At 40.5% G+C, this 27892-nt stretch overlaps 1 protein-coding gene and 1 pseudogene across 1 annotated transcript in view; both read left to right on the forward strand.

The window, feature by feature from the left end:
- Window positions 1–27892, forward strand: part of ATP8A2 (ATPase phospholipid transporting 8A2) — a 253312-nt gene that overhangs the window by 100390 nt on the left and 125030 nt on the right. Inside the window, exons 11-15 of the mRNA XM_036251558.1 lie at window positions 4957–5122; window positions 10819–10946; window positions 11916–11993; window positions 24568–24656; window positions 27559–27603. Coding sequence (XP_036107451.1) covers window positions 4957–5122; window positions 10819–10946; window positions 11916–11993; window positions 24568–24656; window positions 27559–27603 — 506 coding nt within the window. The remainder of the gene's footprint in view (window positions 1–4956; window positions 5123–10818; window positions 10947–11915; window positions 11994–24567; window positions 24657–27558; window positions 27604–27892) is intronic.
- Window positions 15613–17431, forward strand: LOC118623976 (annotated as a pseudogene).

A 27892-nucleotide genomic window follows, 5' to 3' on the forward strand; every position in this document is an offset into this window, starting at 1 on the left:
TCCTGTTATTATATCAGCTATTTGTTACATCCTGCTTGAACTATCAATGATCTCGTTTTCCAGATTTAGGGGGAGAATCAGTTCTAACGTATTTCATCTTCTGGACATAAGTGGGGACTTGTTCTTTCCTTATTTCTCTCACTACTTCTGCTCCTACCTCCGTTCCTTAGGACTTGACAGTGAATGTCTTATTTAACTATTTAAGTTAGTTCAAAGAATTAAGAATTCTAGACTATTTAAGATTATTTATTTTTGAACTAGTGTGTATTTTTCATACATCGAAAAATTAATGAAAATGATTTTGCTCTTTCTCTCTGTTAATATTTTTGAATTATTTTTTGTCAGTTTGCAGATCACATTTATATCCTGACATTATTTTGCTAGACTATTGAAATTCTGCACAAACCAGTGTCCCTATATGTCATTTCTTATATTTGTTTGGTATCACTTGGCATCTTATTTTACTAATGGTCGCTATTCACGAGAACTGGCTTTCCAGCTTGTCTGCCCTTTTGTATACCCGCCTTCTAATGCATGTATTTGGCTATATTTCTTAAGTAAAGGACATTTAGTGCACTGAGCACCACGTCTTCTGCCAGGCTGCCTGGAGACGGCAGTGAAAGCCCCAGCCTCGCCTTCCGGGACCACGCACACTGGGAGCCACAGGGAACTGATGGCAGAGGGCTCCTTGTAATACATGTCATCACAAGGCACTGTGAGTGCCTATGGAAGGGTCAGCCGACCAGGTTTGGGGGTGTCAGTTGGCTAGCTACTAAGAATGATACTAAGGAGAGCGTTTTAGATGTAGAGTTGGAGAAGGGAGGTGTTGTGTTGGTCTGCTCTTCGAGGTCGAGTGATGTGGGAGAGAGTTACATACTCGTAGGACAGCTGAGGTGACAGGCCCCAGTGTGCACACCAGCTGGGCATTGTGGTCGAGACAGAGGAGGGAGCTGGGGAGGATGAGAAGGGTTGAGAACTCACTGAAGTTAAAGAAGATTGTTGGGGTTGTCGAGTGACAGCTGACCAGTGTGTAGGGTGCTTGTGTTCAAGTTTCTAGGGTGGAGGGTTTACAGAGTGGGGAGACCTGGAAGTGAACCATGGGGGTAGGACGCTGAAGGTGGAGCTGCTGGGGGCCATGGGGTGTTGAGGAGTGAAGGGCAGAGATGGCGGCCCTGGGTGGGTCGGAGCTATGACTTTGAAGATCTGATCGTGGCAAGGCTGGGGTAGAGATGGATGCCATGAGCCGGCTGCTCGGGTGTTCAGGGAGTGAAGGGGCTGACTGACAGGTGGGAAGACGTGTTGAGGGAAGGAATAGAAGGCGGTGTTGCCAAATGGCATGAATTGTACGAGTCGGTTTTTCACATGGCTTTAGAGGGATGAAGTGTCAGAAGTATTACCGGGTCACACCTATACACTCAGTAATATTATCTTCAGATTCTGAGTCTTTCCTGGAGCACCCCCTGCTTGAGGGGCCTTCAGGGAAGGCGTGTCCTCCTCTGGGTCAGGCAAGGGGCAGGAGAGTAGCTTCTGAAGGAGGGTGAGGACCTGGAGAAGTACTGGTCCTGGAATGGTAGGCCCAGGTGTGGTGGAGTGGTTACTGAGGGGGTGTGTGTGGCAGTGGGGGGATCCGTGTAACCAAAAAGTGAATAGTTGGTGAATGCTGAGAGGTAGTTCTTGGATGAAAATTATTCAGTATATCTGACCTGTGCCTGATCCATTTCTTCTGCTGGGTCCTCACCAACTCACAAGCACATGTTAGAAAGTTGTAAGTTTGGTGGTTCTGAGCAGCTGGTATGTGAAGATTATCTTGGTAAGTAGTGCTCTACTCCCTACTACATGTTTTCTGACTGCCCCTGTCCAGGGCCAGCCTCCTGTCTGACACTATTGGAGCTCCACTACCACAGACCACTTCCGTTCGCTATGGCGTGACAGGATCACAGGAGTCAGTTCAGATTTGGGCAGGGCCCCCGGTCTAGTTTTTAGATTGTGCACATGACAGATTTGGCCTCTCTTCAAGATTGCTGGTACATGAGTTGTTTTCTCAGGATGTAATACTATTTTTTAGATCGTATATTGGTACCCCAGCTTTGTAGGTAAGGTGTGAGAGATAACAGTTATACTCGAGATGACCCCCTCCTCCTCCAGTGAGCAAGGTGTGCACTGAGTTGCCGTAGAAGTCTGCACCCCTGAGTGTGATGCGGTGAAACCGTTGCGAGGCCCAGCACATGTTGACTCGGCACCGAACGACGGAAAGCCCCCAAAGCGTCTGGCTGGAGTCGCTGTGCCCTGAGGGCTGAAACAACAAGTACAGACGAGGCGCGGTCACGGGGGATGTCACGCGGCACACACAGCCGAAGCCATGCTGTGTGGGAAATGACGTTTCTGCCTGTACTTGTGCCACTGACCACAGCGAGGAAACACGGGCGCTTCTGGGCTCTTCTGCTCTGTTCTTGTTTAGACTCTCACCTCGATGCCTTCTGTTCTTCAGAGCTCCCCGCTTCATGCTTAGTGTAGTTTCGTGGAGAACTAGTTCAATGTCTACTATTTCCATTGGCTGGTTTAATGGGAAAGAGAGATGTTATCACAGCAATTACAGCGACTGCTTAGTGCCCCATGTACTGTTCTAGGCAATCTGCATGGATTGACTAATTGATTTCTCATAATGACTCTGTGAGGGAGATACTATTATTTCCATTTTTAAGATGAGGACGCTGAGGCCCAGAGGGTCTGAGTATGTTACCAAAGTCACACACCCACGAAGAGAGAGAGCTGGGACTCAGACCTCAGCAGTCTGGCTCCAAGTCCACGTTCCAACTCACACCCCACTGACTGCGTTCTTAGGAGGGAGTGAAGTGTGTACTGTAAGCTTTTACAGAACCCAGCATTTTGGCCTGTTTCTATTAAGAACCCTATTACTCAGAAGTAGCAGTGCTTTTTAAGAATTTTACAGAACTTATAATACTAGGCAGACTTTCACATTATAAGCTCAGCCTTGTAAGTCGATGTGCTCAGCAGATGGGAACGGGTAGGCACAGCTTGGCTTTCTACTAAGTGCTGGTGTTGAAACCTGTTTGGGGCTCTTGTGTTACATGAAAGATAACTTTTCTCAACCCTGTTAACTGGCCAGGATTTAACCACCAGAAAAAAATCAGAATGAGTAAATGGAGTCATAGAGATGACATTTTTTTCTGCCTATACCTCCACTGACTGTTTATTAGAAACGCTAAGATTATCTGTAGAAAAGATTGGGATAGGCAGTCCTGGAACTGGTCTCTTGGCTCATGACCTGAGGCCAGAGGTGATGTGTCCTCCTCATCAGACCTGAGGTGGTATTTGATTGATGATAAGTCAGCTTTTACTAATGGATTTTTATTTAGCTCTTAGAGGCATTTAAAAAAGTCTGGGAAGGGCAAATAATTTAGAGAACTAAAGTGTTAAGATACTTAATGGACTTAGCTTTTCAAAATCACCAGAACGACCCTTTCCCAACCCCCCACCCCCGCAGAAACCCACGACTATAAAAGTAGCATTTCTGGGCTTGGTGGTAGAATTTAGGCCATTTGAGAGATGTTGTGGTTTGAGTTTTTCCATGGAACCGAGGACTTGCTTTCTATTTTCATCTTGATTTTATTATGACATTGTGACTTGATTTGTATTCTTCTTTTCAGAGACATTTTCATCCTAGCTCTGTTAATGTTCAGATAAATTGAGAGTAGTGGAGAGAGCTAGGCGCCCCATTTTTACAGCCTGTTATTGCCTAATAAGCTTTCAAATCACCTGCTCTTTGCAAATCAGTGTTGCCCGCGAAGAGTCAGGCTCGTGACTCATGGAAGGAACCTGCAGACCACAGCTCCTGTGCCCGTCTTCCCCGTCCACGTGCGGCTTTCTGACTTACGTAGGCTCTGCTCGCCCCCAGGAGTGGGTATTACCGTCTGTTGTATTACTGCATTAGTCTCAGATTAGTAACTTGTTACTCTCATATTAGTAACATATTCACAGTGTCCAGTTATTAGGATATAGATATTATTGGGGGTGGTCATTATTCTGCCCACCACAATTGCCTTCAGAGAAATTTAATAAAATGACTTCAGGTGCATAACTGTCTAGTGCAAGCAGTTCTGTGGACGTTTCCACTGCTGAGAGGATATAGTCCCAGATTTTCCACCTGATGTGCAGTGGTCCTTGAATCTGGCTTTAGTGGATATTTCTAAACTCACTTCCCAGCACTGGCCTCTGTTCTAGCTGGACTGGTTTCCCCGCCAGCAGTGGGAAATCCAGTCATGCGCGTTTGCAGATGTTGGGTCGTCTTTCTGCTTTTGCTTACCTTCCTGTTTGTATTTGTTTATGGTTTATTCTGGCTCCTAGAGTTTCCCTGGCTTTTCCTGCTTGTTTCTTGTTCAGTTTTCCAAATGAATTGTGTGTCCATCCATTTATTTTTATGCCTACTGATGTTCTATTTTTGCATTATTGATGTGTATGTGTTTATATGTCCTTTTTCTCAATTAAATGTGTACATTCAAAATCTACCTTTGTGTAATAACTGTGGAGCTATGTTATTACTTTGAAGATTCTCTCTAGATTTTTACAATATTAAATCTTTAAGTTTCTCTTGAATGTGCAACATTCTGATTTCTTTTAAATCGGACTTACATGATTTAGAACCTATTGTGTTCAAAGGTGATGCAGGTAGCTAATTTAATGCTAAAATGTAATCATTTGAATTATATACAGTTGAAATGTGTTCTTTAAAGTGGTAGAAAGTGCCTTCTGTCATTATTTAACACTAGCTGCTGATTCAGGAGTATGGTACACTTCTTAATTTCATTGTTTCTTTGGCAAAAATATAGTATTTTACTTTTTACTTGTTGAATTTGTGTTACTTGCCTCCTTTCCTCCCCACTTCTTGCCCTTGAGTCTCTTCTGTGATCCTTACTGATGTTAAATGCTTTTGTACAGAATTCCACCAAAGCTCCTCTCAAGAGATCAAATGTTGAGAAAGTGACCAATGTGCAGATCCTGGTATTGTTTGGCATCCTCTTGGTCATGGCCTTGGTGAGCTCGGCGGGGGCTCTGTACTGGAATGGCTCTCAAGGTGGAAAGAACTGGTACATCAAGAAGCTGGGTGAGTGTCGGGGTGGGTGGTTTGTTGAAGGAGGACAAAACATTTTTGGAAAATCCTTCTAAGCACAGTTTATGTGCAGTGGCCATGCCATTCTTCTCTGCCCTTTGGCTGCTCTGTATAATGCCAATCTTTAAAGGAGAATTGAGAGATTAGGATGTATGTAATAAAGTGAAGATGGACACATTTGGGGATTGTTTTATATTCGGATGATCATTTTTAACTATATTTTTTGAGTTATTTTCTTAGTGGTTACTCTAGGTATTACAGTGTATGTCTTAATTTATTAGCACCTACTTCAGATTAATTCTGTACCAGAATTAAATTAGTATTATTTTAATATAGATCCATCTCCTCCCCTGCTTTATGCTGTTTTTGTCATATATTGCATTTATCTGTTGACCCAATAATAGTGTTATGATTATTGATTTGTATATGCTTTTTAAAAAAGCAAAAAGAGCCCTGGCCGGTTTGGCTCAGCGGTTAGAGCGTCGGCCTGCGGTCCTGAGAGACCTGGGTTCGGTTCCCGCTAAGGGCATGTACCTCGGTTGCAGTTTGTCCCTGGCTCTGGTCAGTCGTGCGGGTGGCAGCCACTCGATGTGTCCCTTTCACATCGATGTTTCTCTCTCTCTCTCTGTTCCTCTCTCTCCCTCCCACTCTACCTGAACAAAAAAAAGAAAGGAAAAAAAAAAAAAAGCAAAAAGAAATAAGCGTACAGTTGTTTAATATTAACCTACTTACTTCCTGTGGACCTGAGTTACCAGCTTATGTCATTTCTTTGCCTCATGTAGGTATATTCTCTCCTCACCCCTTTGTGCTCTCAAATATATTACATCTGTATGCAAGTCCAACAATGTCATTTTATGATTTTTTTTGCCATTGTGTTTTTAAATCCAAAAGAAAGGGTAAAAATATGTAATTATATTACCTTTTGTAAACATTTATATAATTACTTTTACTACTGCCCTTTGTTTCTTTATGTGAGTTTAATTACCGTTCATGTTACTTCCTTTCGTCTTGGAGAATTTTCTGTAGTATTTATTATAAGGCAGTTTAGGTAGCAACACATTTTCTCAGTTTTTATCTTGGAATGTCTTAATTTCTTCTTTGTTTTTGAAGGACAGTTTTGCTGATACAAAATTCTCGTAGAGTTCTTGGTTGACATTCTTTTCCTTTCAGTACTTTGAATATGCCATCCGCTGCCTTCTGGCCTTCATTGTACTAAGAGGAAGTCAGCTGTTAATCTCATTGAGTTTTTTGCTTGTATGTGAGTCATTTTTCTATTGTTGCTTTCAAGATTGTCTTTGTTTTTTAGTAATTTTGAGTTTATTCTCTTTGGAGGTTGTTGAGATTTTTGGATGTGTATTTTAATATTTTTCATCTAATTTGAGACATTTTCGGCTATTATTTATTTAAATGTTGTTTCTGCCTTATTTTTACTCTTCTCTTCTTCTAGTACTTTTGTTTGTTATATGTTGGTTCACTATTGCATATTAATAGGTCTGTGAGGTTCTGTTAATTTTACTTTATTCCTTTTTCCTTTTGTCCTTTAGATTGGATACTCTCTGTTGATCTATATTCAAGTTTTTCTATTCTCTTATCTGTCAGCTCAGATCTGCTGTTGAGCTCCACTAGTGATTTTTTTCATTTCAGTTATTGTACTTTTGAATTCCAGACTTTCCATTTGTTTTTTTTAATCTTCCATCACTTTATCTACATTCTCTAATTAATCAATCATTGTCATCAGACTTACTTTGAATTCTTTAACCAGTTTTCTTTAGTTCTTTTAATATATTTATAATAACTGCTTTGAAGTCTTTGGCCTATCATTTGGGCTACTCTCCTCAAAGGCAGTTTCTATTGTTTGTTGTGTATGTGTGTGTTTCTGTATGTGTTTTATATGTTTCATAATTGTTGTTATTCAAAACTGGTTACTGTAGATAATGTATTGCAGTAACTCTTATTTTGTTTTCCTCTTCCTCTTGGGGCTTGTTGCTGTTTTTGTTTTTGTTTTTGTTTTTTTCTTGTTTATTTTTTTAGTGACTTGATTGGACTCATTCTGTGAAATCTGCTTTTTGCTGCAGGGTATAGCCTATGATGTTACTGCTCAGTTTTATTTCCATTATTTTACCTTTAATTCTTTTAAAACATATAGTTGAAAGTATATAGTTATTTTTTAGTACACCTGACCCTTGAACAATGTAGGAATTAGGGGTGCTGACTCTTTCACAGTAAAAACAAACCTATGTATAACTTTTGACTCCCCCCCAAAACTTAGTTGTCCCTCTTATTTATTTATTTTTTATTAATTCATTTTTGCTACAGATGTTTCCTCTTTTCCCCCCATTGACACCCTCCTAGTTGTCCCTCTTGTTGAAAGGGGTTGGTTCCAGGACCCTCCCCCACAGACACCAAAATCCATGGATGTTTAACTCCTGTATATAAAATGGCATGGATCAATGCATACAGCTGACCCTCTGCATTTGAAGACTCCCAAATGTGGATTGAAAACAGTATAGCTATTTGTTGAAAAACATCTGCTTATAAATAGACCTACACTGTTCAAACTCATGTTATTCAAGGGTCAACTGTACATTCACAGAATTGTGCAACCCTCACCCCTACCTGAATTTACAACATTTTTATCACCTCAGAAAGAAACCATATCTTCATTAATAGTTAGTCCTCTTCTTGGTTTTATTTCTAAGCCTGGATTACTAGAGGTTCACATAGCTTAGTGGTCAGCCAGTGATTGGTCAGAGGTTGTGTAAACCTCTTTGTTATTTGATCTGTGTGTGACTTGGGGAATGCTTTCAATGTTGGGGGGATTTCAAGTCTGACACACATTCAGTCAGAGACTAGTAGTTCACAAGTACCCTCTCTGGTTTCTCCTGAGCATGTACAGCCTTGCGCATGGACCACCAGGGTTGAGTGTGATCTTAGCAAGGTTTCTTTGGCCATATTTTCCATGGATCTCCTTGTTTAATTTCTGGCTAATCTCTGTTTTGTTTGTCTCTACTAATATTGTGAGATATTTGTCTTCCCTGATTATTGGCCACCGGAAACTCTATTCTTCTTTTTTTTTTTTTTAATACTCACCGATGACATTTTTTCCCATTTTTTGTTCAGATAGAGTGGGAGGGAGAGAGAGGAAGAGAGAGAGAGAGAGAAACATCGATGTGAAAGGGACACATCGAGTGGCTGCCACCTGCATGACCAACCAGGGCCGGGAACAAACTGCAACTGAGGTATACGTGCCCTTAGCAGCAACCGAACCCGGGTCTCTCTGGACTGCAGGCTGACGCTCTCACCTCTGAGCCAAACAGGCCAGGGCTGGAAACCCTATTCTTTTTAATAGTGCCCTGGGTGTGGCTTTTTTCATGCTCTACTCCAAATAACATCAGCTTCCTCAAGCTGTTCCTGTTCTGACCACCTGCCCCACTCCGTGGTAGCAGCCTGTACAACACTGGGATAGATTTATGCCACATGGAGCTAGGATGTGGGAAAATAAGAGCTACTAGTCCTTGTGACCTGCCCCAACCTCCCACCCAGAGCATATTTTAAACAACATGGATGTTGGAGAAAGAAAGGGAAACTGCCTTTGGATTAAATGTCAAAGGCTTCTACTTAGCAAGATAGAGTAGATTTTCTTTTTTTTTCATCCTCACCTGAGGACATTTTTCCATTTTTTGTTCAGATAGAGTGGAAGGAAGAGAGAGGGAGGGAGAGAGAGAAACATCGATGTGAAAGGGACACATCGAGTGGCTGCCACCCGCACGACCCAACCAGGGCCGGGGACAAACTGCAAACGAGGTACGTGCCCTTAGTGGAAACCAAACCCGGGTCTCTCCAGACTGCAGGCCAACGCCCTTAACTGCTGAGCCAAACCGGACAGGGAAGTGTAGATTTTCTTGAATACATCCTTTTGAATTTTTATACACTCTATTATCAGTTTCTAAATCCTTTATTTTTATTTATTTATTTTAATCCTCACCTGAGGATATTTTTTTCATTGATATTTAGAGTAGAAGGAAGGAAGAAAAAGAGAGAAAGAGAGGGGGAGAGAGAGAGAGCGAGAGAGAGCGAGAGAGAGAAACATTGATATGAGAGAGACAGATCAATTGATTACTTCCTGCACGTGCCCTGGCCAGGGCCAGGGATTGAACCTGTAACCCAGGTACATGCCCTTGACTGGGAATCGAGTCCACAACACTTCGGTGCATGGGCCAATGCTCTAACCACTGAGCTAGGGCTCCAATCACTTTAAATGCTTGTTTTTGACAATTTTGTCCAGTTTTATTGCTTCTTTTTTGGAATAGTCATCAATATCGTTACACAGCAGTTTCAGAAAATAAATAAAATTTAATGACAAATTTATTTTGAATAATAAATTTGAATTTTAAAATTTTGGGATAGTGCTTTGGGATTATTGTTATTCCCATCATTTAATATATTTAAGTTAAACTAATCAAAACCTTTCTTTCCTTTTATTATCTCATGTAGAAAAGTCACGTACTTTGAACAGTCTGGGTAAACTCTTATTGCCGCTTTACAAATGTGGGAAATGTGACTAGGACTTCAGTTGCAGCTTGGTTCAAATCTCTTAAAATTTGGATTAGTGTTATGTGTCTAGCTTCAAAAATGTGAAAATTGATACTTCGCCTGTATACATAGTTAATTTATATAATATGATCTAAGTAAATAAACAACATTGACACCATCTTGGTATACAGGCTTTGTGGAAACTGGTGTTTAAATTGCTCAGATAACGTCAAACTCCAGTACTAGCTGCGTGATCTACAGAGGAGGAATGGCCTCTTTGTCCCAGCCATGTGCTTTCTGCCTTGTTAATCTTATCGTAAAGTCTGAGTAGCTCTGGTCAATGCCACCAGACTTCACATTTGCACTGTCACTGTTGGAGTTTTGACTCAGTTCAAAGAACTTTCCCCTTTTGATGTGCACAGAACTCGTACCTCTTTTTCCTCTCCTGGTCCATCCTTCTGTCCAAGGTGATCCGGACGCTGCTTTGGGCTTCATCCCTCAGGGATCGTGTTTCCTCAAGACATTCCTTCTCTTACCTTCAATAAACGGCCCCATGGCTTCTTGCCTGCCTCCCTCTCTTCACCTGTTTTCCCTATTCACCCCCCCCCCCATTTTACCAATTCTTTGGAGTGTCCCAAAGATACTCATACCTTAATGAGTTGTAGATGCCTGTCTCTCTCTCTCTCTATATATATATATATATCCTTTTTGGTTAGCTTTCTTCTCTCTGTCCTCCAGTACTTAACTGAAGTCTCTATTCTTCTGGGTGGTCTTCAGTTGACCATGCTTTTCCATTTAAAAAAAAATGTCCTGTCCTCGTTTTGGCACTGCCTACGGACATCTCTTTAACAGGTGTAACCTGATGCCTGATCACGCTGAGGGGCATGCTTGCTTCTGCCTACTGTCCTGCCCCATAGCCTCCTGTGCGACGCCAGCTCCTTATTGGAAGGGATTGTGTAGTAGTAGTCTTTGTAGTCACAGTTGGTGCCATGTAACAGGTGCTCAATAACTAGTTTAACTTGAATCCCTAAATGTGTACAATAAGCCAACACATTTTTTGGCGAACATCTTTTAGAAAAATTTCAAAAGGATAAAATAAAAGGAAACTTAATGGAGACTAACTAAAGCTATACAGATGTTTTGGTTTTCTTCCACAGAGACAAGCTCGGATAATTTTGGATATAACCTGTTGACGTTCATCATCTTATACAACAACCTCATTCCCATCAGTCTGCTGGTGACGCTGGAGGTTGTGAAATACACTCAAGCCCTTTTTATAAACTGGGTGAGTATCACAGCAGAGTTGAAAAGTTGAGCGGCTGCAGAAATGTCGACCACAATTTTCTAACACTCTCTCAGAATCTTAGCCATTTATTTGAGCTCCCAGAAAAAGAATAATAGAGTTAATTTATGATTGTGATTTGGCCAGGGATCTCTGGCAGAGGTGTTCCTGAGCCAGTGATAGCAGCAGCTAGTTACCTAACATCTCAGCTCCCTGGTCTATGAGATGAGAGGGGGGCAGCCGTTCCTACTCAAGGGTTCTTGTGAGGATTAAGTGAGAAAATGGAGCAGAGTGCTTAACAGGTGCTTGTCTTCTGGTGAGCGGGGACAAAGAGCCTGCAGCTGCTGTTCATGCTTTGTAAGTCTCATCAAGGCTGAGAAAAGGCCTCTGAGGTGTGTCAAAATTGACGGTGACAGTGAACTTGGATTCCATCGTTAAGAATGGCAGTGAAATTTTTAAGGAACTGCCATTGTCATTAAGCACGTTAGCAGCTTACCAGGTGCTTTCATGGACATTTAAAAATTTTTTTGTTTATTATTTTTTAAATTTTATTGAATTTATTGGAGTGACATTGGTTGATAAATTATATAGGTTTCAAGTGCACGGTTCTATAATGCATCATCTGTATATTGCACTGTGTTCACCTAAGTCAAGTCTCCTGTCACCAGATATTTGAGAAGGATAGAGGGTGTCATGTAGATTTTTATTTGATCTTCATAATAATCTTATGAATGAGTTATTAGCTAAACTCAGGAATATGAATTAGTCGAGGTTATGAAATGCTCCTCTTGAAACCAGACCTTCTGTATACAAATACCATGTTTTCTCCTGATATCACAGTGTTTCCCTACATTAATTGCCACTGTATTTTCACCCCCAAGTTAAAAATGAGCACTTATAGTATCTGTGTTTAATCTAAATGAAGGATTAATGATATATATCTTCTGAAGTGCCCCCTCTCCTCTCTCTCAGGACACAGATATGTATTATATTGGAAATGACACTCCTGCCATGGCCCGGACATCAAACCTTAATGAAGAGCTCGGTCAGGTGAGAGAACCCCTTTGGGAACTGGGGCGCTGGTGACATTAGCATGAGGGGAAACTGGAGGGCGGGTTTTCTGTCTCCCGTCGCCCCGCCTCAGGGCTGGTTCCACTGGCCGCGCAGGTCGGCAGGAGATGAGCGTTAAAAGAACCACGGAGAGATTTTTGCAAAAATGCTTCTATGTGAATGCGATTTTGACGTCCAAAGAGCTGTATAGTATTTGAAAATGTTATTAAATATAAATGTTAATCTGTTTTGAATTGCATTTTTAGACATGGATATGTCTTATTAGGAAGTACCAGCAAAATATTTAGTTCAAAAATACGGTACAATATTTTTGGGACTATTAAAATTGTTTGCCAGGAGCAAATGCTAGGGAAAACAATGGTTAAGATACTCAGATATTGTTTAACTCTACAAAAGGTGTAAGTTTTTGGAGGACAAGTATCTATCAGATCTCTTATGCGTTCCAAATTTTGTTTTTGAAATATTTCAGGGAACCAGTGTCTTTTCCACCATCACCCTGTACCCCAACTACCTTTACTGGATTGTGCTTTGCATTATGTTTTCCTCTTATGTTGAAATCACTACAAGGAAAAACCTCTTTTGAATGCATTGCAATTAAAGATTATAATTTTATTTTATATATCTTATTTAAACTTCCCAACTACCTGTGATATGATAGGCGCTATATATATCAGACCACATTTGCCTCCTCTTTGAATCCTGTTCCAGTTTTCCAGGTAAAGTTAATTGGTCTCCTTTCTCTGCCTCCATAACAGTCTTCCCAAACATAAATACAATAAAATAAGAGACATGATAGTGATTCCCTCTTGAGACTTACAGTCCCCTTAAAGGGTATGGATGTGCCTGGACAAAGTCTTTGTTGTTTTACACAGTGCTCAGGGTATCATTGTTCTCGGGTGCCACTGAACTGGACCTGAATAACTGAGGGATTGAAAGTGCTCCAGAAGCACCCAGCATGAAATTATTCATCCTTATTGGGTATATGGGGAAGTGTTGTTGTTTTTTTTTAATTTTTCAATTACAGTTGTCATTTAATGTTATATTAGTTTCTGGTGGACAGTATAGTGATTAGACATTTATATTACTTACAAAGTGATCACCCTGCTAAGTCTAGCACCCACCTGACGCCATACAGTTATTATGATATTATTGACTATATCCCCTGTGCTGTACTTTCCATCCCTGTGACTGTTTTATAACGGCCAATTCATGCTTCTCACTTCCTTCACCTTTTCCACCCATCTCCCCCCCCACCTCCCGTCGGGTGACCATCAACTTGTTCTCTGTATCTATGAGTTTGTTTCTTCATTTATTTTTATTTTATTTATTTTTTGTGTGCAATTTTTATTAACTTATTTTTGTTACAGATATTTCTCCTTTTCCCCCTTAGACATCCTTCTCCCAAAGGATATTTTTTATTTTATTTATTTTTTATGAATTTATTTTTGTTACAGATTTTCTCCTCCCCACCCATTGACACCCTCCTCCCCAAATCCCCCCACCCCACACCATCCCCAGCATTATTGTCTATGTCCATTGGTCATGCATACACGCATATAAGTTCTGTGGTTTATCTCTCCCCCCCCCCCCCTCTCTTCTGAGGTTTGTCAGTCTCTACCCTACTTCCATGTCTCTGGGTCTATTTTGTTCATCAGTTTGTTTTGTTCATTATATTCCACAAATAAGTGAGATGGTGTGATATTTGTCTTTCTCTGCTTGGCTTGTTTTGCTTAGGATAATACTCTCCAGGTCCCTCCATGTTGTCTCAAAGGATAAGAGATCTTTCTTTCTTACAGCTGCATAGTACTCCATTGTGTATATGTACCACAGCTTTTTTATCCACTCATCTTCTGATGGACACTTGGGCTGTTTCCAGATCTTGGCTATTGTAAATAGTGCTGCCATGAACATAGGGGTACATATATTCTTACTGATTGGTGTTTCAGGCTTCTTAGGATATATTCCTAGAAGTGGGATCACTGGGTAAAATGGCAGTTCAATTTTTAATTTTTTTAGGTAACACCATAATGTTTTCCATAGTGGCTGCACTAGTCTGCGTTCCCACCAGCAGTGTACTAGAGTCCCCTTTTCTCCACACCCTCGCCAACACTTGTTTGATGATTTGTTGATGGCGGCCATTCTGACAGGTGTGAGGTGATACCTCAAAGTTGTTTTAATTTGTATCTCTCTGATGATTAGTGACTTTGAGCATTTTTCCATATGTCTCTTGGCCATTTGTATGTCCTATTTAGAGAGGTGTCTCTTTAGGTCCATTTTTTAGTTGGGTTCATTGTCTTCCTTTTGTTGAGTTGTATGAGTATTCTATATATTTTAGAAATTAACCCCTTATCTAATGTATCATTGGCAATTATGGTCTCCCATAGTGGATTCCCTTTCCATTTTGATGGTTGTTTCTTTTACTGTGCAGAAGCTTTTTAGTTTAATGTAGTCCCACGTGTTCATTTTTCCCTTTGTTTCTTTTGACTTAGGTGTTGTATCAGGGAAAATTCTGCTGCATATGATGTCTGAAATTTTGTTTGCCTATAATTTCTTCTAGGATTTGTATTGATTCATGAGTCACATTTAAGTCTTTTATCCATTTTGAGTTTATTCTTGTGTATGGTGTAAGTTGGTGGTCTAGCTTTATTTTTTTGCATGTAGTTGTCCAATTTTCCCATCACAATTTATTGAAGAGGCTGTCTTGACTCCACTGTATGCCCTTGCCACCTTTGTCAAATATTAATTGAGCATATTGTCTTGGGTCAATTTCTGGGTTCTCTATTCTGTTTTTGTGCCAGTACCAGGCTGTTTTGATTACAGTAGCTTTGTAGTATAACTTGATATCCAGTATTGTGATCCCTCCTACTTTGTGCTTCTTTTTCAAGATTGCTGTGGCTATTTGGGGTCTTTTTTGGTTCCATATATACTTTTGGAATACTTGTTCTAGTTCTGTGAAGTATATCGTTGGTATTTTGATGGGGATTGCATTGAATCTATAGATTGCTTTGGGTAATATGGACATTTTAATTATGTTAATTCTTCTAATCCATGAACACAGTATATGCTTCCACATTTTATATCTTCCTCTGTTTCTTTTTTCAATGACTTGTAGTTTTCTGCAAATAGGTTCTTTACCTCTTTGGTTAAGTTTATTTCCTAGGTATCTTCAATTTTTTGCTGTGATGGTAAATGGGATTGTTCTTTTTTAGTTTCTCTTTCTTTGAGTTCATTGTTGGTGTATAAGAATGTTGTTGATTTCTTGAAGTTAATTTTATATCCCTCTACTTTGCCATATTCATTTATTAAGTCTAGTATTTTTTGATGGAGTCTTTAGGGGTTTCTATATACAATATCATGTCATCTGCAAATAATGACAGTTTCACTTCCTCTTTTCCAATTTGGATCCCTTTTATTTTTTCTTCATATCTCATTGCTGTGGCTAAGACTTCCAGTACTATGTTAAATAAGAGTGGTGAGATTCCAGCGCCTCCACTCCATCCTCTGTGGGACTCTTCTGTGTGCAGTGGACGGCATTGTCCCAGACATAGCTGTTGGTACAAAGCAGAGATCTGACGAGCTCTTCTCTGCGTGCGTCATTAATAGACCCTTTATCATGAGTAGCAGCTCAGCTTCTGCAGGAAATGGAAATGATAGCAAGAAGTTCGCCCTGGCCAGTTTGGCTCAGCGGTTAGAGCGTCGGCCTGCAGTCCGGAGAGACCCGGGTTCGGTTCCTGCTAAGGGCACGTACTTCGGTTGCAGTTTGTCCCCGGCCCTGGTTGGTCGTGTGGGTGGCAGCCACTCGATGTGTCCCTTCACGTCGATGTTTCTCTCTCTCTCTCCCTTCCTCTCTCTCCCTCCCACTCTATCTGTACAAAAAATGGAAAAATATCCTCGGGTGAGGAAAAAAAAAAGAAGTTCAAAGGTTACAACAGAAGTACAGGTGTCCCCTCCAGAGTGATCTACATCCAGAAGCTTCCCAGTGATGTCACCAAGAGCGAGGTCATTTCCCTGGGCCTGCCCTTTGAGATGGTCATCAACTTCCTGATGCTGAAAGGGAAAAACCAGGCTTTCATTGACATGAACACAGAGGAGGCAGCCAACACCATACTGAACTACTACACCTCAGTGACACCTGTGTTTCATGGCCAGCCCATCTATATCCAGTTCTCCGACCACAAGGAGCTTAAGACTGACAGCTCACCTAACCAGGCCCTGGCCCAGGCAGCCTTGCAGTCCATGACTCAGTTCAGTCAGGGAACCTGTTGCTGGCTGCCCGGCGGCTGCTGTGGATGCTGGCCAGAGTCCAGTGCTCAGGGTCATTGTGGAGAACCTCTTCTGCCTGGTCACTCTGGACGTGCTTCATCAGATCTCCAAGTTTGGCAAAGTTCTGAAAATCATCGCCTTCACCAAGAACAACCAGTTCCAGGCGCTGCTGGAGTACCCCGAACCCGTGAGTGCCCAGCACGCTAAGCTGTCGCTGGACAGGCAGAACATCTACAACGCTTGCTGCACACTCCACATCGACTTTTCTAAGCCCACCAGCCTCAACATCAAGTACAACAACGACAAGAGTCGAGACTTCACCCATCCTGACCTACCCTCTGGTGACAGCCAACTGTCGCTGGACCAGGCCATGGCAGCGGACCAAATAATGTCAGCCTCTCCGTATGCAGGAACTGGTTTCTCTCCCATCTTTGCCATTCCTCAAGCTGCAGGCCTTTCTGTTCCCAATGTGCATGGGGCCCTGGCCCCTCTGGCCATCCCACTGGCAGCAGCAGTAGCAGCAGCAGCTGGGCAGATCGCCATTCCAGGCCTAGCAGGCTCTGGGAATTCTGTTCTGCTGGTCAGCAACCTCCACCCTGAGAGAGTCACACCCCAAAGCCTCTTTATTCTTTTCAGCATGTATGGCAATGTGCAGTGGGTGAAGATTGTGTTCAATAAGAAGGAGAACGCCTTGGTGCAGATGGCGGATAGGAGCCAGGCCCAGCTGGCCATGAGCCATCTCCACGGGCATAAGCTGCACAGAAAGCCAGTGCGCATCACACTCTCCAAACACCAAAATGTGCCGCTGCCCTGCGAGGGCCAGGAGGACCAGGGCCTCACCAAGGACTATGGGAACTCACTCCTGCACCGTTTTAAGAAGCCAGGCTCCAAGACTTCCAGAACATCTTCCCACCCTCAGCCACCCTGTACCTTTCCAACATCCCGCCCTCCATATCCGAGGATGATCTCAAGATCCTCTTCTCCAGCAATGGTGGAATTGTCGAAGGGTTCAGGTTCTTCCAGAAGGACCACAAGATGGCACTGATCCTGACGGGTTCAGCTGAGGGGCCATCCGGGCACTCATCGACCTGCACAACCACAACCTGGGCGAGAACCACCACCTGCCAGTGTCCTTCTCCGAGTCCACTCTCTAGGCCCCACCACCAGGACCCGCCTGCCGTGTAATCCCAGCATCAACTTCCATCCTTCCAGAAAATAGCCACTTGAAAGCAGCTGAAGTGACCTTAAAAGGCCAGAGATTTTATTTTTTAAAAATTAAATCTAATTCGCCTTGCTCACCTGGGGAGATGGGGTGCCAGCCTCAGGCTCTTGGTGATGCGTGGACAGTATGCCTGCGCCTTCTGCAGCCTGCAGTGTGGTCATGCCCAAACCTCCACCCGGCTTTCTTGTGCCTTAAAACCCACTGCTCTGGCGGGGCCTTTTTGCAGTAGCAAATGCATAGAGGTTTGGGGACCAAGGGGACAGCCTCCCACAGGGACCATGTGCCGGGCTGGCATGGCAGGAGGCTGCCAGCTGCAGAGTCTGCTGACATCCCAATCCTCCATTTAATCAAGTGTCTGATTCTCCCCAGCCCTGGCTTGAGGTGCCCCTCCTGGGCCAAGACCCCTGACGGTGCGTCTCTGGCGCTTCTTCAGCTTGGAGCTTTGTTTCATCATATGTCACTATGGTGCTTTGATGCGGTTGCAGACCTCTGTGCCTAGCAATATTTCCAGCTGACCAAATATTCTAATCTTCACTTATATGCAAAAGAAATAGTTTTAAGTAACCTTTTATATAACAAGATGATAAAAATGGAATGAGTGTCATCTAAATTTCCTCCTTATATGACCTTGTATACTGTACTTTTGATTTTATTCCTTGTAATTAAGTTGCAGGGCAGGATCCAGTCTCCAGGGCAGACGCGGTGGGGGCCACTGAGAGCCTGGGCTCCTCCTAGAAGGCCCAGGCCTAAGCCCTTCAGGTGCCGTAACACCTCACCTGTCCTCTGCCTGGGAGGACAAGGGCTCTTCAACGTTCAGGGTTTCTTTTTCCTGCAAATTATGGGCCAAAGTTTTTTGTTTTTTTTGGTCTGCCTCTACTGCTGGGACAACTTAAGGTGGGACAATGGCCCTGAGTCTTAACAGTCTCCTTTACCTTGTGTAGTCCCGCCCTCTTGGGTCCAAGGGGCTTCCCTGTGCACAGACCGTGTGCTGGCCGGCCCCTTTTCCTGGGGCTGGAACCCTGAGTGTTCATGTTGGGGTGGGGACAAGGGTTTAGACGTTTGTAATTTTTTATACCTGTTATAAGACATGAGGGGCAGCAAATGCAGTTTTTTACGGTGACACAGATGTATATTTCAATACCAGCAATTACAGGCACAGTATTGCAATGTGGAGCATGGCACATTCCACTGCCCGCCTTACTGCTTGTAATGTTGAGAGAACGGAATTAAAGTGATTTTATAACAAGTCTTGCCTTTTCCGTAGGTTTTCTATTCACTTTGTAGAAGGCAGTTTGGCCAGTCTGTACTGGGCTTTGAATAAACTCTCTGTATCCTGCAAAAAAAAAAAAAAAAAAAAGTGGCGAAAGTGGGCATCTCGGTCTTGATCCTATTTTTAAGGGAAATGCTTTTAGTTTTTGCCCATTGAGTATGATGTTGGCTGTAGGTTTTTCATACACACCTTTATTATGTTGAGATATGATCCCTCTATTCCCACACTGCTGAGCGTTTTTATTCGAAATGGGTGCTGGATTTTGTCACATGCTTTTCCACCGTCTATTGATAAGATTCTATGGTCTTTATCTTTCATTTTGTTTATGTGGTGTATCACATTTATTGATTTGCGAATATTGTACCATCCTTGCATCCCTGGGATGAATGCCACTTGGTCATAGTGAATAATTTTTTTGATATATTGATGGATCCAATTTGCTAATGTTTTATAAAGGATTTTGGCATCTGTGTTCATCAGAGATATTGGCCTGTAGTTTTCTTTCTTTGTAGTGTCTTTATCCACTTTTGGAATTGGATTATGCTGGCCTGATAAAATAAGTTCGGACATTTTCCATCTTCTTGGATTTTTTGGAGTAGTTTGAGGAGAATGAGTATTAGATCTTCTTTGAATGTTCGGTAAAACTCCCCTGTGAAGCCATCCGGGCCTGGGCTTTTGTTTGCTGGGAGTTTCTTAATTACATTTTCAATTTCCTTTGTTATTGGTCTGTTCAAATTTTTTATCTTTTCTCAGTTCAGTTTTGGGAGACTGTGTGTTTCTAGAAATTTATCCATTTCTCCTAGTTTGTCCAATTTGTTGGTGTATAATTTTTCATAGTATGTTTTGATGATCCTTTGTATATCTGTGGGGTAAGTTGTTACTTCTCTTTTGTTTCTGATTTTGATTATTTGGGTCCTCTCTTTTTGTTTCTTGGTGAGTCTGGCTAAAGGTCCATCAATCTTGTTTATCTTTTCAAAGAACCGGCTTTTTGTTTCATTGATCTTTTGAATTTTTTTTTTAGTCTCTATGTAGTTTATTTCTGCTCTGACCTTTACTATCTCTTTCCTTCTACTTGCTCTGAGTTTTTCTTTTTGTTTACTTTCTAGTTCTTTAAGTTGTAGGGTTAGAAAGTCAATTAGGAATTTTTCTTTTTTCTTGAGGTAGGCCTGTAGTGCTATAAACTTTCCTCTCAGGACTGCTTTCGCTGTGTCCATAGATTTTGTGTTGTTGTGTGATAGTTTTCATTGGTTTCCAGGAAGTTTTAAATTTCTTCCTTGATCTCTTTGGTAACCCATTTGTTGTTTAATACCATGCTATTTAGCCTTCGAGTGTTTGAATGTTTTTGTTGTAATTGAGTTAGAGTTTCATGCCATTGTGATCTGAGAAGATGCTTGATATGATTTCAATCTTCTTGAATTTGTAGAGACTTACTTTGTGTCCTAACACGTGGTCTATCTTTGAGAATGTCCTGTGTGCACTTGAGAAGAATGTATATTCAGCAGCTTTGGGGTAAAATGTTCTGTAAATATCAATTTAGTCCAACTGATCTAGTTTGTCATTTAAGGACTCTATATCCTTGTTAATTTTTTGTCTAGAAGACCTATCCAGTGGTGTCAGTGGGGTGTTAAAATCACCCACTATGATCGTATTGCTATTGGTCTCTCCCTTGAAGTTCTCCAGAAGTTTTAAAATATATTTTGGTGCTCTCGTATTTGGTGCCTATATGTTTACCAGGGTTATATCCTCTTATTGGATTAATTTTTTTAATATTATGTAGTGACCTTCCTTCTTTCTCTTATTATGGCCCTTGTTTTGAAGTCTATCTTGTTAGATATGAGTACTGCTACATCAGCTTTTTTTTCATTTCTATTTGCTTGGAAAATATTTTTCTATCCCTTCATTTTCATCCTGTGTGAGTCTTTTGTTATGAGGTGGGTCTCTTGTAAACAGCATACATATGGGTTGTGTTTTCTTTCTTTCTTTTCTTTTTTTTTTTTGTTATGTGACCCTAGTGGGAACCGAACCTGGGACTTTCTGGTCCTCAGGCTGATGTTCCAACCACTGAGCCAAACCAGCCAGTGCTGGTTTGTGTTTTCTTATCCAATCAGCTACCCTATGTTTTTTTATTGGAGCAATTAAGCCATTATATTTAAGATTATTATTGATAGATAGTTATTAGTTGCCATTTTTATTTTATGCCTGTGTTCCTCTCTCTCTCTGTTTCTTCTTCTTACAACAGTCTCCTCAGCATTTCTTGCAGTGCTGGTTTGGTGGTGGTAAATTTCTTTAGTTTTTTTTTTTTTCCAATCTGTGAAGCTCTTTATTTCTCTTTCAATTTTGAATGATAGCCTTGCTGATAGAGTAGTCTTGAATTCAGACCTTTGCCTTGCATTTCTTTGTACACTTCATGCCACTCCCTTCTGGCCTGCAGTGTTTCTATTGAGAAATCTGCTGTCAGTCTAATGGGAGCTCCCTTGTAGGTAACTTTCCGTCTCTCTTGCTTCCTTTAAGATTCTTTCTTTGTCTTTAATGTTTGCCATTTTTATTATGATGTGTCTAGCTGAGGGTCTTTTGGGGTTCATTTTGCTTGGGAATCTCCATGTTTCCTGGACTTGTGTGACGTTTTTCTTCGCCAATTTAAGAAAGTTTTCTGTCATAATTTCCTCAAACAGTTTCTCTATTCCTTTCTCTGATTCTTCTCCTTCCAGTACCCCTATAATGCGAATGTTGTTATGTTTTGTATTGTCCCACAGCTCCCTTAAACTCTCCTCCTGCTTTTCAATTTTTTTTTTCCCATTTGCTGCTCTATTTGGGTATTTTTTTCTACCATGTCTTCTAAGTTGCAGATCCAGTCTTCAGCTTCTTATAATCTACTATTGAACCCTTCTAAGGTATTTTTCATAACAGTTATGTCATTCTTTATTTCCTCTTGATTTTTATGCATAGCTTCTATCTTTTTTTTTAAGCTGAAGTAGTTCCCAGTGAGCTCTTCATAATTCTTATTAAGTTGCTTGTAGTTCTCACCAAATTGTTTGAGCACCCTTAAAATTATTGCTTTGAATTCTTTATCTGACAAGTTGCTTTCTTCCATTTCCTGTAGTTCCTTTTCTGGTGATTCCTCTTTTTCTTTTATTTGGGTGTTGTTTTTTTGTCTCACCATTTTAGCAGTCTGGTAGTTCTAGGCCCAGTGAGGGATGTTGGAGTGTGTAGGCAAGTTGGTGTGTATCAACTAAGGCTGCTGTGCCTCCCAGACTGTTCTGGTGTATGGCATCTCTTGCCTGCTGTAGGTCCTGGAGGATTGACACCTGGTAGCTGGTACTGGTCTGTTGTGCGGGTCTCAGCTCCCTGAGTCTTGCTGTTGCTTGGGCTATAGCATCGCCCCTGATCAGCCTCTGCGGATGCAGCTGGGGACGAGTCTCAGCTACTGATCTGTTCTATTTGCTGCCTGGGGTGCGTGTGGTCCTGGTGGTATGCTTCTGGGATGTATGGTTTCCATTGGCATGCTTCTGGGGTTCATGGGTCCCACTGGTATACTTCTGGGGTGTGTGGGTCCTGCTGGGGTGCATGGGTCCAGCTGATGTTCTGCTGAGGTGTGTGGGGTCCTGCTGGTACACTGCTGTGTGCGTGGGTTCCACTGGTGTTCTGTTGGGTTTTGTGGGTCCTGCTGGTACACTGCTGGGGTGTATGGGTCCCACTGGTGTGCTTCTGGGGTACTCTGCTGCCTGGTGGGGCTCAGCTCCTGATCAGTTGCTGCTGAGTGTGAGTGTCAGCTCCTGGTTCACAATGCTACTGCTGCTGCTGTTGCCAGGGGGTACTTTCAGGTCCCAATTCTTTGCTGCTGTTGGGGGCTGAGGATGCTCCGCTCCTGGGACTTTGCTGCTGCTGGGGGGAGGGGCTCCACACCAGATTCGCTGCTGCAGTTGCCAGGGGCAGGTCTCAGCTGCCCAAGCCCTGCTCCTTGGGATGGGGCACTGCTCCTAATCAGCCTCTGCTAATTCCGCTCTCTTCATTTATTTTTTAGATTCCAAATGTAAATTAAATGATATAGTACTTGTCTTTCTCTGTCTGACTAATTTCACTTAGCCCAATAGCCTCTAGGTCCATCATGTTATCACAAATGGCAAGATTTCATTTTTTTATGGCTGAGTAATAGTCCACTGTACATATGAATCACATTTTCTTTACCCATTCGTCTATTGATGGGCACTTAGGTTGCCTCCATATCTTCACTATTGCAAATGATGCTGCATGAACATTGGAGTGCACATGTGTTTTCAAATTACTTTTGGATTTCTTTGGATAAATACCCAAGTGGAATTGTATGGGGAAGCAGTTTTGAGTTGGAGCTTTAAAGGTAAGCTAGAATTCAGTAGGCAGAGTAATAGTAAGTCTTGATAATTTCTCATTATTTTTCTTAAAAATAATCTTTCTTTACTCAAGGCCTTTTGATTGCTTTAAAATAATTATATTGTATAATTAAGAAAAAATACAGAGTACAATTCATATTATTAATTCTCTTTTTGTAAAATATGGCTTCCCTTTGGGGCCCCTGGAGTACATCCAGCATTCAGCAGTGGTTTTCCCTTAGAAAACCACTGAGGGACCAGGACAGGCAGCTCAGTTGGTTGGAGCATTGTCCTGATTATCAAAGTTGCAGATTCGATCCCGGGTCAGGGAACATACAGGAATCAACCAATGAATGCATAAATAAATAGAACAACAAATTTCTCCCTCTCTCTCCCCTCCCTCCATTCTTTCTCGCCAAAAAAATCAATTAAAAAAGGAAATATAAACCACTGAGAAACTGAGGACAATTCTGTTCACTACTCCCCCTTGACCAATCCATATATAATTGCCCTGAATGTTACACATAGAATGATGTTACATATCTTCTGGTCAAACCTTTTTTTTTCATAGATGTGGAAACTGAGGCCAAGAAGGATGAGGTGACTTTTCAAGAGTCCTCATGACTAGTTAGTATTCAGAGGCTGAACTGAGCTATCTCCTCTTGAGTTCTTGTCCCTCTTCCCTGTCACAGTGTCCACCCAGGAAGACATGATTCTCACAGCACATGTGCTTTTTAAGTTCATTCCTTTTGCACACACTTGTGTGAAAATGGTTGGCTTTTTGGCCTCCTCAATATTTCTTTTTACCTTTGTATATTGAGAGTTTAATGTATTAAATAGCTGAAACTTTGTATCTTGGAAAGTTATATAATCTATGGCAATTCCACGCTGCTTTTAGTAATCTTAGCGGTGATAGTGTTTGAGAAGCGGTGTGTTTGTTCTGTGCCGTTCAGGAGATGCCTTCTCAATCCAGCTGGGAGATGGAGTCTTAAAAAAGAAATATTTCGAGATTGTCAAAGTCTGAACTTGTTGTCTTGACACATTGGACATTAGAAGAGAATACTATATGAGATCATGGGAATATCTTAAAGAAGGACAGGTGTCTTTGAGATACCTTGTGGCAGGACTTAGTGTTTATGCTTATAGATCTAAAGTGGCTCCAGGGCCGATACTGTGTCTCTCTTGCACATTTCCACACAACTGGACTCTAGAATTGGTTATTGAAAAGGTTTTAAAGTGGTCTAAGCATTAAAATATATTAATGTAACAATAATATAATTATAATTACTATATAATACCTATGTAGTTCTAAAATATATTTTTGCTTGATTGAAGGAAATTTACCTTTTAAATTTTATATAGATTTTAAAAAACATAGAATAAAGACTTTATTGGTTCTTGCATCTTATTGTATTCTCAATGGATATATGTTTCTGTTATTCTTTTATTTAGGTTAAATACCTGTTTTCTGACAAAACTGGAACTCTTACATGCAATATTATGAACTTCAAGAAGTGCAGTATTGCTGGAGTAACCTACGGGTAAGTGTTTATTACTTATTGAAAATTTGTTTGTATTCTTATAACAAACTAAGTTTATTTTTATCTGCTTAGTCAAATACCTTGACTTTCTCATTGTTTGAAAGGATACTTATAGGCTTTTGGTGACAAATCCAAAAAAATCATTCCCAAAACCAATGTCAAGGAGCTAAGGTTACCACCTATGTTTTTTTCTAGGAGTTTTATGGTTTCAGGTTCTTTGTTCAAATCTTTAATCCCTTATGACTTAATTTTTGTGCATGGTTTAATATAGGGAGGTCCAATTTTATTATTTTGCATGTGGCTCTCAAATTTACCAACACCATATATTAATGAGACTGTTCTTTCCCTATTGTTTATTGTCGTCTCCATTGTAATAAATTAATTGACCATATGTGTGTGGATGTATTTCTGGGCTCTCTCTTCATTCTGTTTCATTGAACTGTTTTTATATAACACTATCCTGTTTTGATTACTATGGCTTTGTAATATAGTTTGAAATCAGAAAGTGTAATGCCTCTGGCTTTGTCTTTTTTTTCTCAAGATCACTTTGGCAATTTGGTTATTTTGTGATTCCATACACATTAGGATTGTTTGTTCTATTTCTGTGAAAAATGCCATTGACATTTTGATAGGGATTGCATTGAATCTGTAGATTGCTTTAGGTAATATGGACATTTTAACAATATAAATTCTTTTTATCCATAAGCATGAGTTATCTTTCCATTTATTTGTGTCTTCTTCAGTTTTCTTCGTTAATATCTATAGTTTTAGGTATTTTATTTTTTTGATACAATTGTAAATGTGATGCTTCCTTAAAAAAATTTTCACCTGTCGCTACGTTTTTTAAAAATTGATTTTAGGGAGAGAGAGAGAAAAAGAGGGAGAGAGAAACATTGGTTGCTTCCTGTATGCACACTGCCCCAGGGATTAAACCCACAGCCTAGGTATGTTTCCTGACAGGGAACTGAACCTGAGACCTTTTGGAATACAGAATGATGTCCCTACCAACTGAGCCAAATAGCCAGGGTGTGATATTTTGTTAATATCTCTTTCTGATAGTTTATTATTAATGCATAGAAATGCAACAGATTTCTGTGTTTGATTTTGTATCCTTCGACTTTACTGAATTTGGTCATTAGTTCTAACAGTGTTTTTGGTGGAGTCATTAGGTATTCAACATTTTATCGCATCACCTTCAAATAGAATTTTACTTCTTCTTTTCTGATTAAGATGCCTTTTATTTCTGTTTCTTGCCTGTGCAATATTGAATAAAAGTGGCAAGAGTGGGCATCCTGACTTGTTCCTGGTCTTAGAAAAGAAAAGCTTTCAGTTTTTACTGTTGAGTATGATAGATGTGAGCTTATTACACATGGCCTTCATTAGGTTGAGGTATGTTCCCTCTGTGCCCATTTTGTTGAGAGTTTTTAATCATAAATGGATGTTGAATTTTGTCAAATGCTTTTTCTGCATTTATTGAAGTGGTCATATGATTTTTATCTTTCATTTTGTTACTGTGGTGTGTCCCAATGGTTGATTTGCAGATGTTGAACCATCTTGCATACATGGAATAAAGTTTACTTGATCATAGTGTATGATCCTTTTAAGGTATTACTGAATTTGGTTTGTGAATACTTTGTTAAGGATTTCTGTTGACGATCTGTGTTCATTAGGGATATTGGTTGTAATTTTTTTCTTGTGGTGTCCTGGTCTGATTTTGATATCTGGATAACACTGACCTCATAAAATTAGTTTGAAAGTGTTCCCTTTTTTTATTTATATTAGAATTTGAGAATGGTATTAATTTTTTATTGAATGTTTGGGAAAATTCACCAGTGAAATTGTCTGGTCTAGAACTTTTGTTTGTTGGGAGCGTTTGTGATTTAATCTCCTTAATAGTAATGGATCTATCAGATTTTCTATTTCTTCATAATTCAGTCTTGGTCGGTTGTTTTATTCATTTTTTCTAGGTTGTCCAATTTGTTGATATACAGCTGTTCATAACAGTCTCTTATGATCCTTTGTGTTTGTGTGTTATCAGTTGTAATATCTCCTCTTTCATTTATGATTTTGAGACCTCCCCATTTTTTTTCTTGCTGAGTCTAGTGAAAGTTTTTTCCATTTTTTAAAAAATATGTTTTTGATTTTTTAGAGAGAGAGAGAGAGAAACATCGATGTGAGAGAAACATCATTTGGCTGCCTCCTGCATGCCCCCTACTGGGGACCGAGCCCACAGCCCTGGGCACATTCCCTGACTGGGGATCGAACTGGGACCTCTCAGTTCATGGGAAAACGCTCAATCCACTGAGCCACACTGGCCAGGTGAGGTTTGTCCATTCTTTGCATAGAACCAGCTCTTAGTTTTATTGATCTGTTCTATTTTTTTTTAGTTTCTTTCATTTATTTCCTCTTTGATCTTTGTTGTTTCTTTCCTTCTACTAACTTTGGGCTTTATTTGTTCTTTTTCTAGTTCTTTGATGAGTAGAGTTAGGTTGTTTGAGATTTTTCTTATTTCTTGATGTGTGGCATTTATCACTATGAACTTCCCTTTTGGAACTACTTTTGCTGCATACCATAAGTTTTTTGTATGTTTTCATTTTCTTTTGTCTCAAGGTATTTTTTAAAATTTTATTTTGTTTTCTTTTTTGAGCCATTGGTTATTCAGTAGTATGTTGTTTAATCTTCACATGTTTCTGATTTTTCCAGTTTTCTTCTTACAATTGATATCTAGTTTCATATTATTGTGGGGGGAAAAAAGATGCTTGATACAATTTCAGTTTTCTTAAATTTATTGAGACTTATTTTATGGCGTAATATGTGATCTGTTTTGGAGAATGCTGTATGTAAATGCCTATGGTTTGATCACCTGTTTTGTGACCACTCTGTTTTTCTCTCTTTCTGGAAGTCATTTTCCAGAACTGATAAGAGAGCCATCCTCAGATGATTTCTGGTAAGTAGATTCTAGCATGTGTTGATGCTTTAATGGAAAAGTCTGTGAAACAATTTTATATTGTCATGTCTCATCTAAATGTTTTGTAATGAAAAATTGCATGTATGTTATTTCAAGAGAGAACCAGAATAAAATTTAAACATAAATATGATTTTCAAAGTCCAGTGATACTATAAGCTGTAACAAAAAGTAGTGAGCCCTTGGTCCAGTACTTCTCACTCACTTTCCACCTCTTAGGGTAATGTTCTCAAGGTTGTAGTGTATGTGTTACATAGCATGTATTAGAATT

This window comes from Molossus molossus, unplaced genomic scaffold (assembly GCF_014108415.1).
Source record: "Molossus molossus isolate mMolMol1 unplaced genomic scaffold, mMolMol1.p scaffold_m16_p_10, whole genome shotgun sequence".
NCBI lineage: Eukaryota > Metazoa > Chordata > Mammalia > Chiroptera > Molossidae > Molossus > Molossus molossus.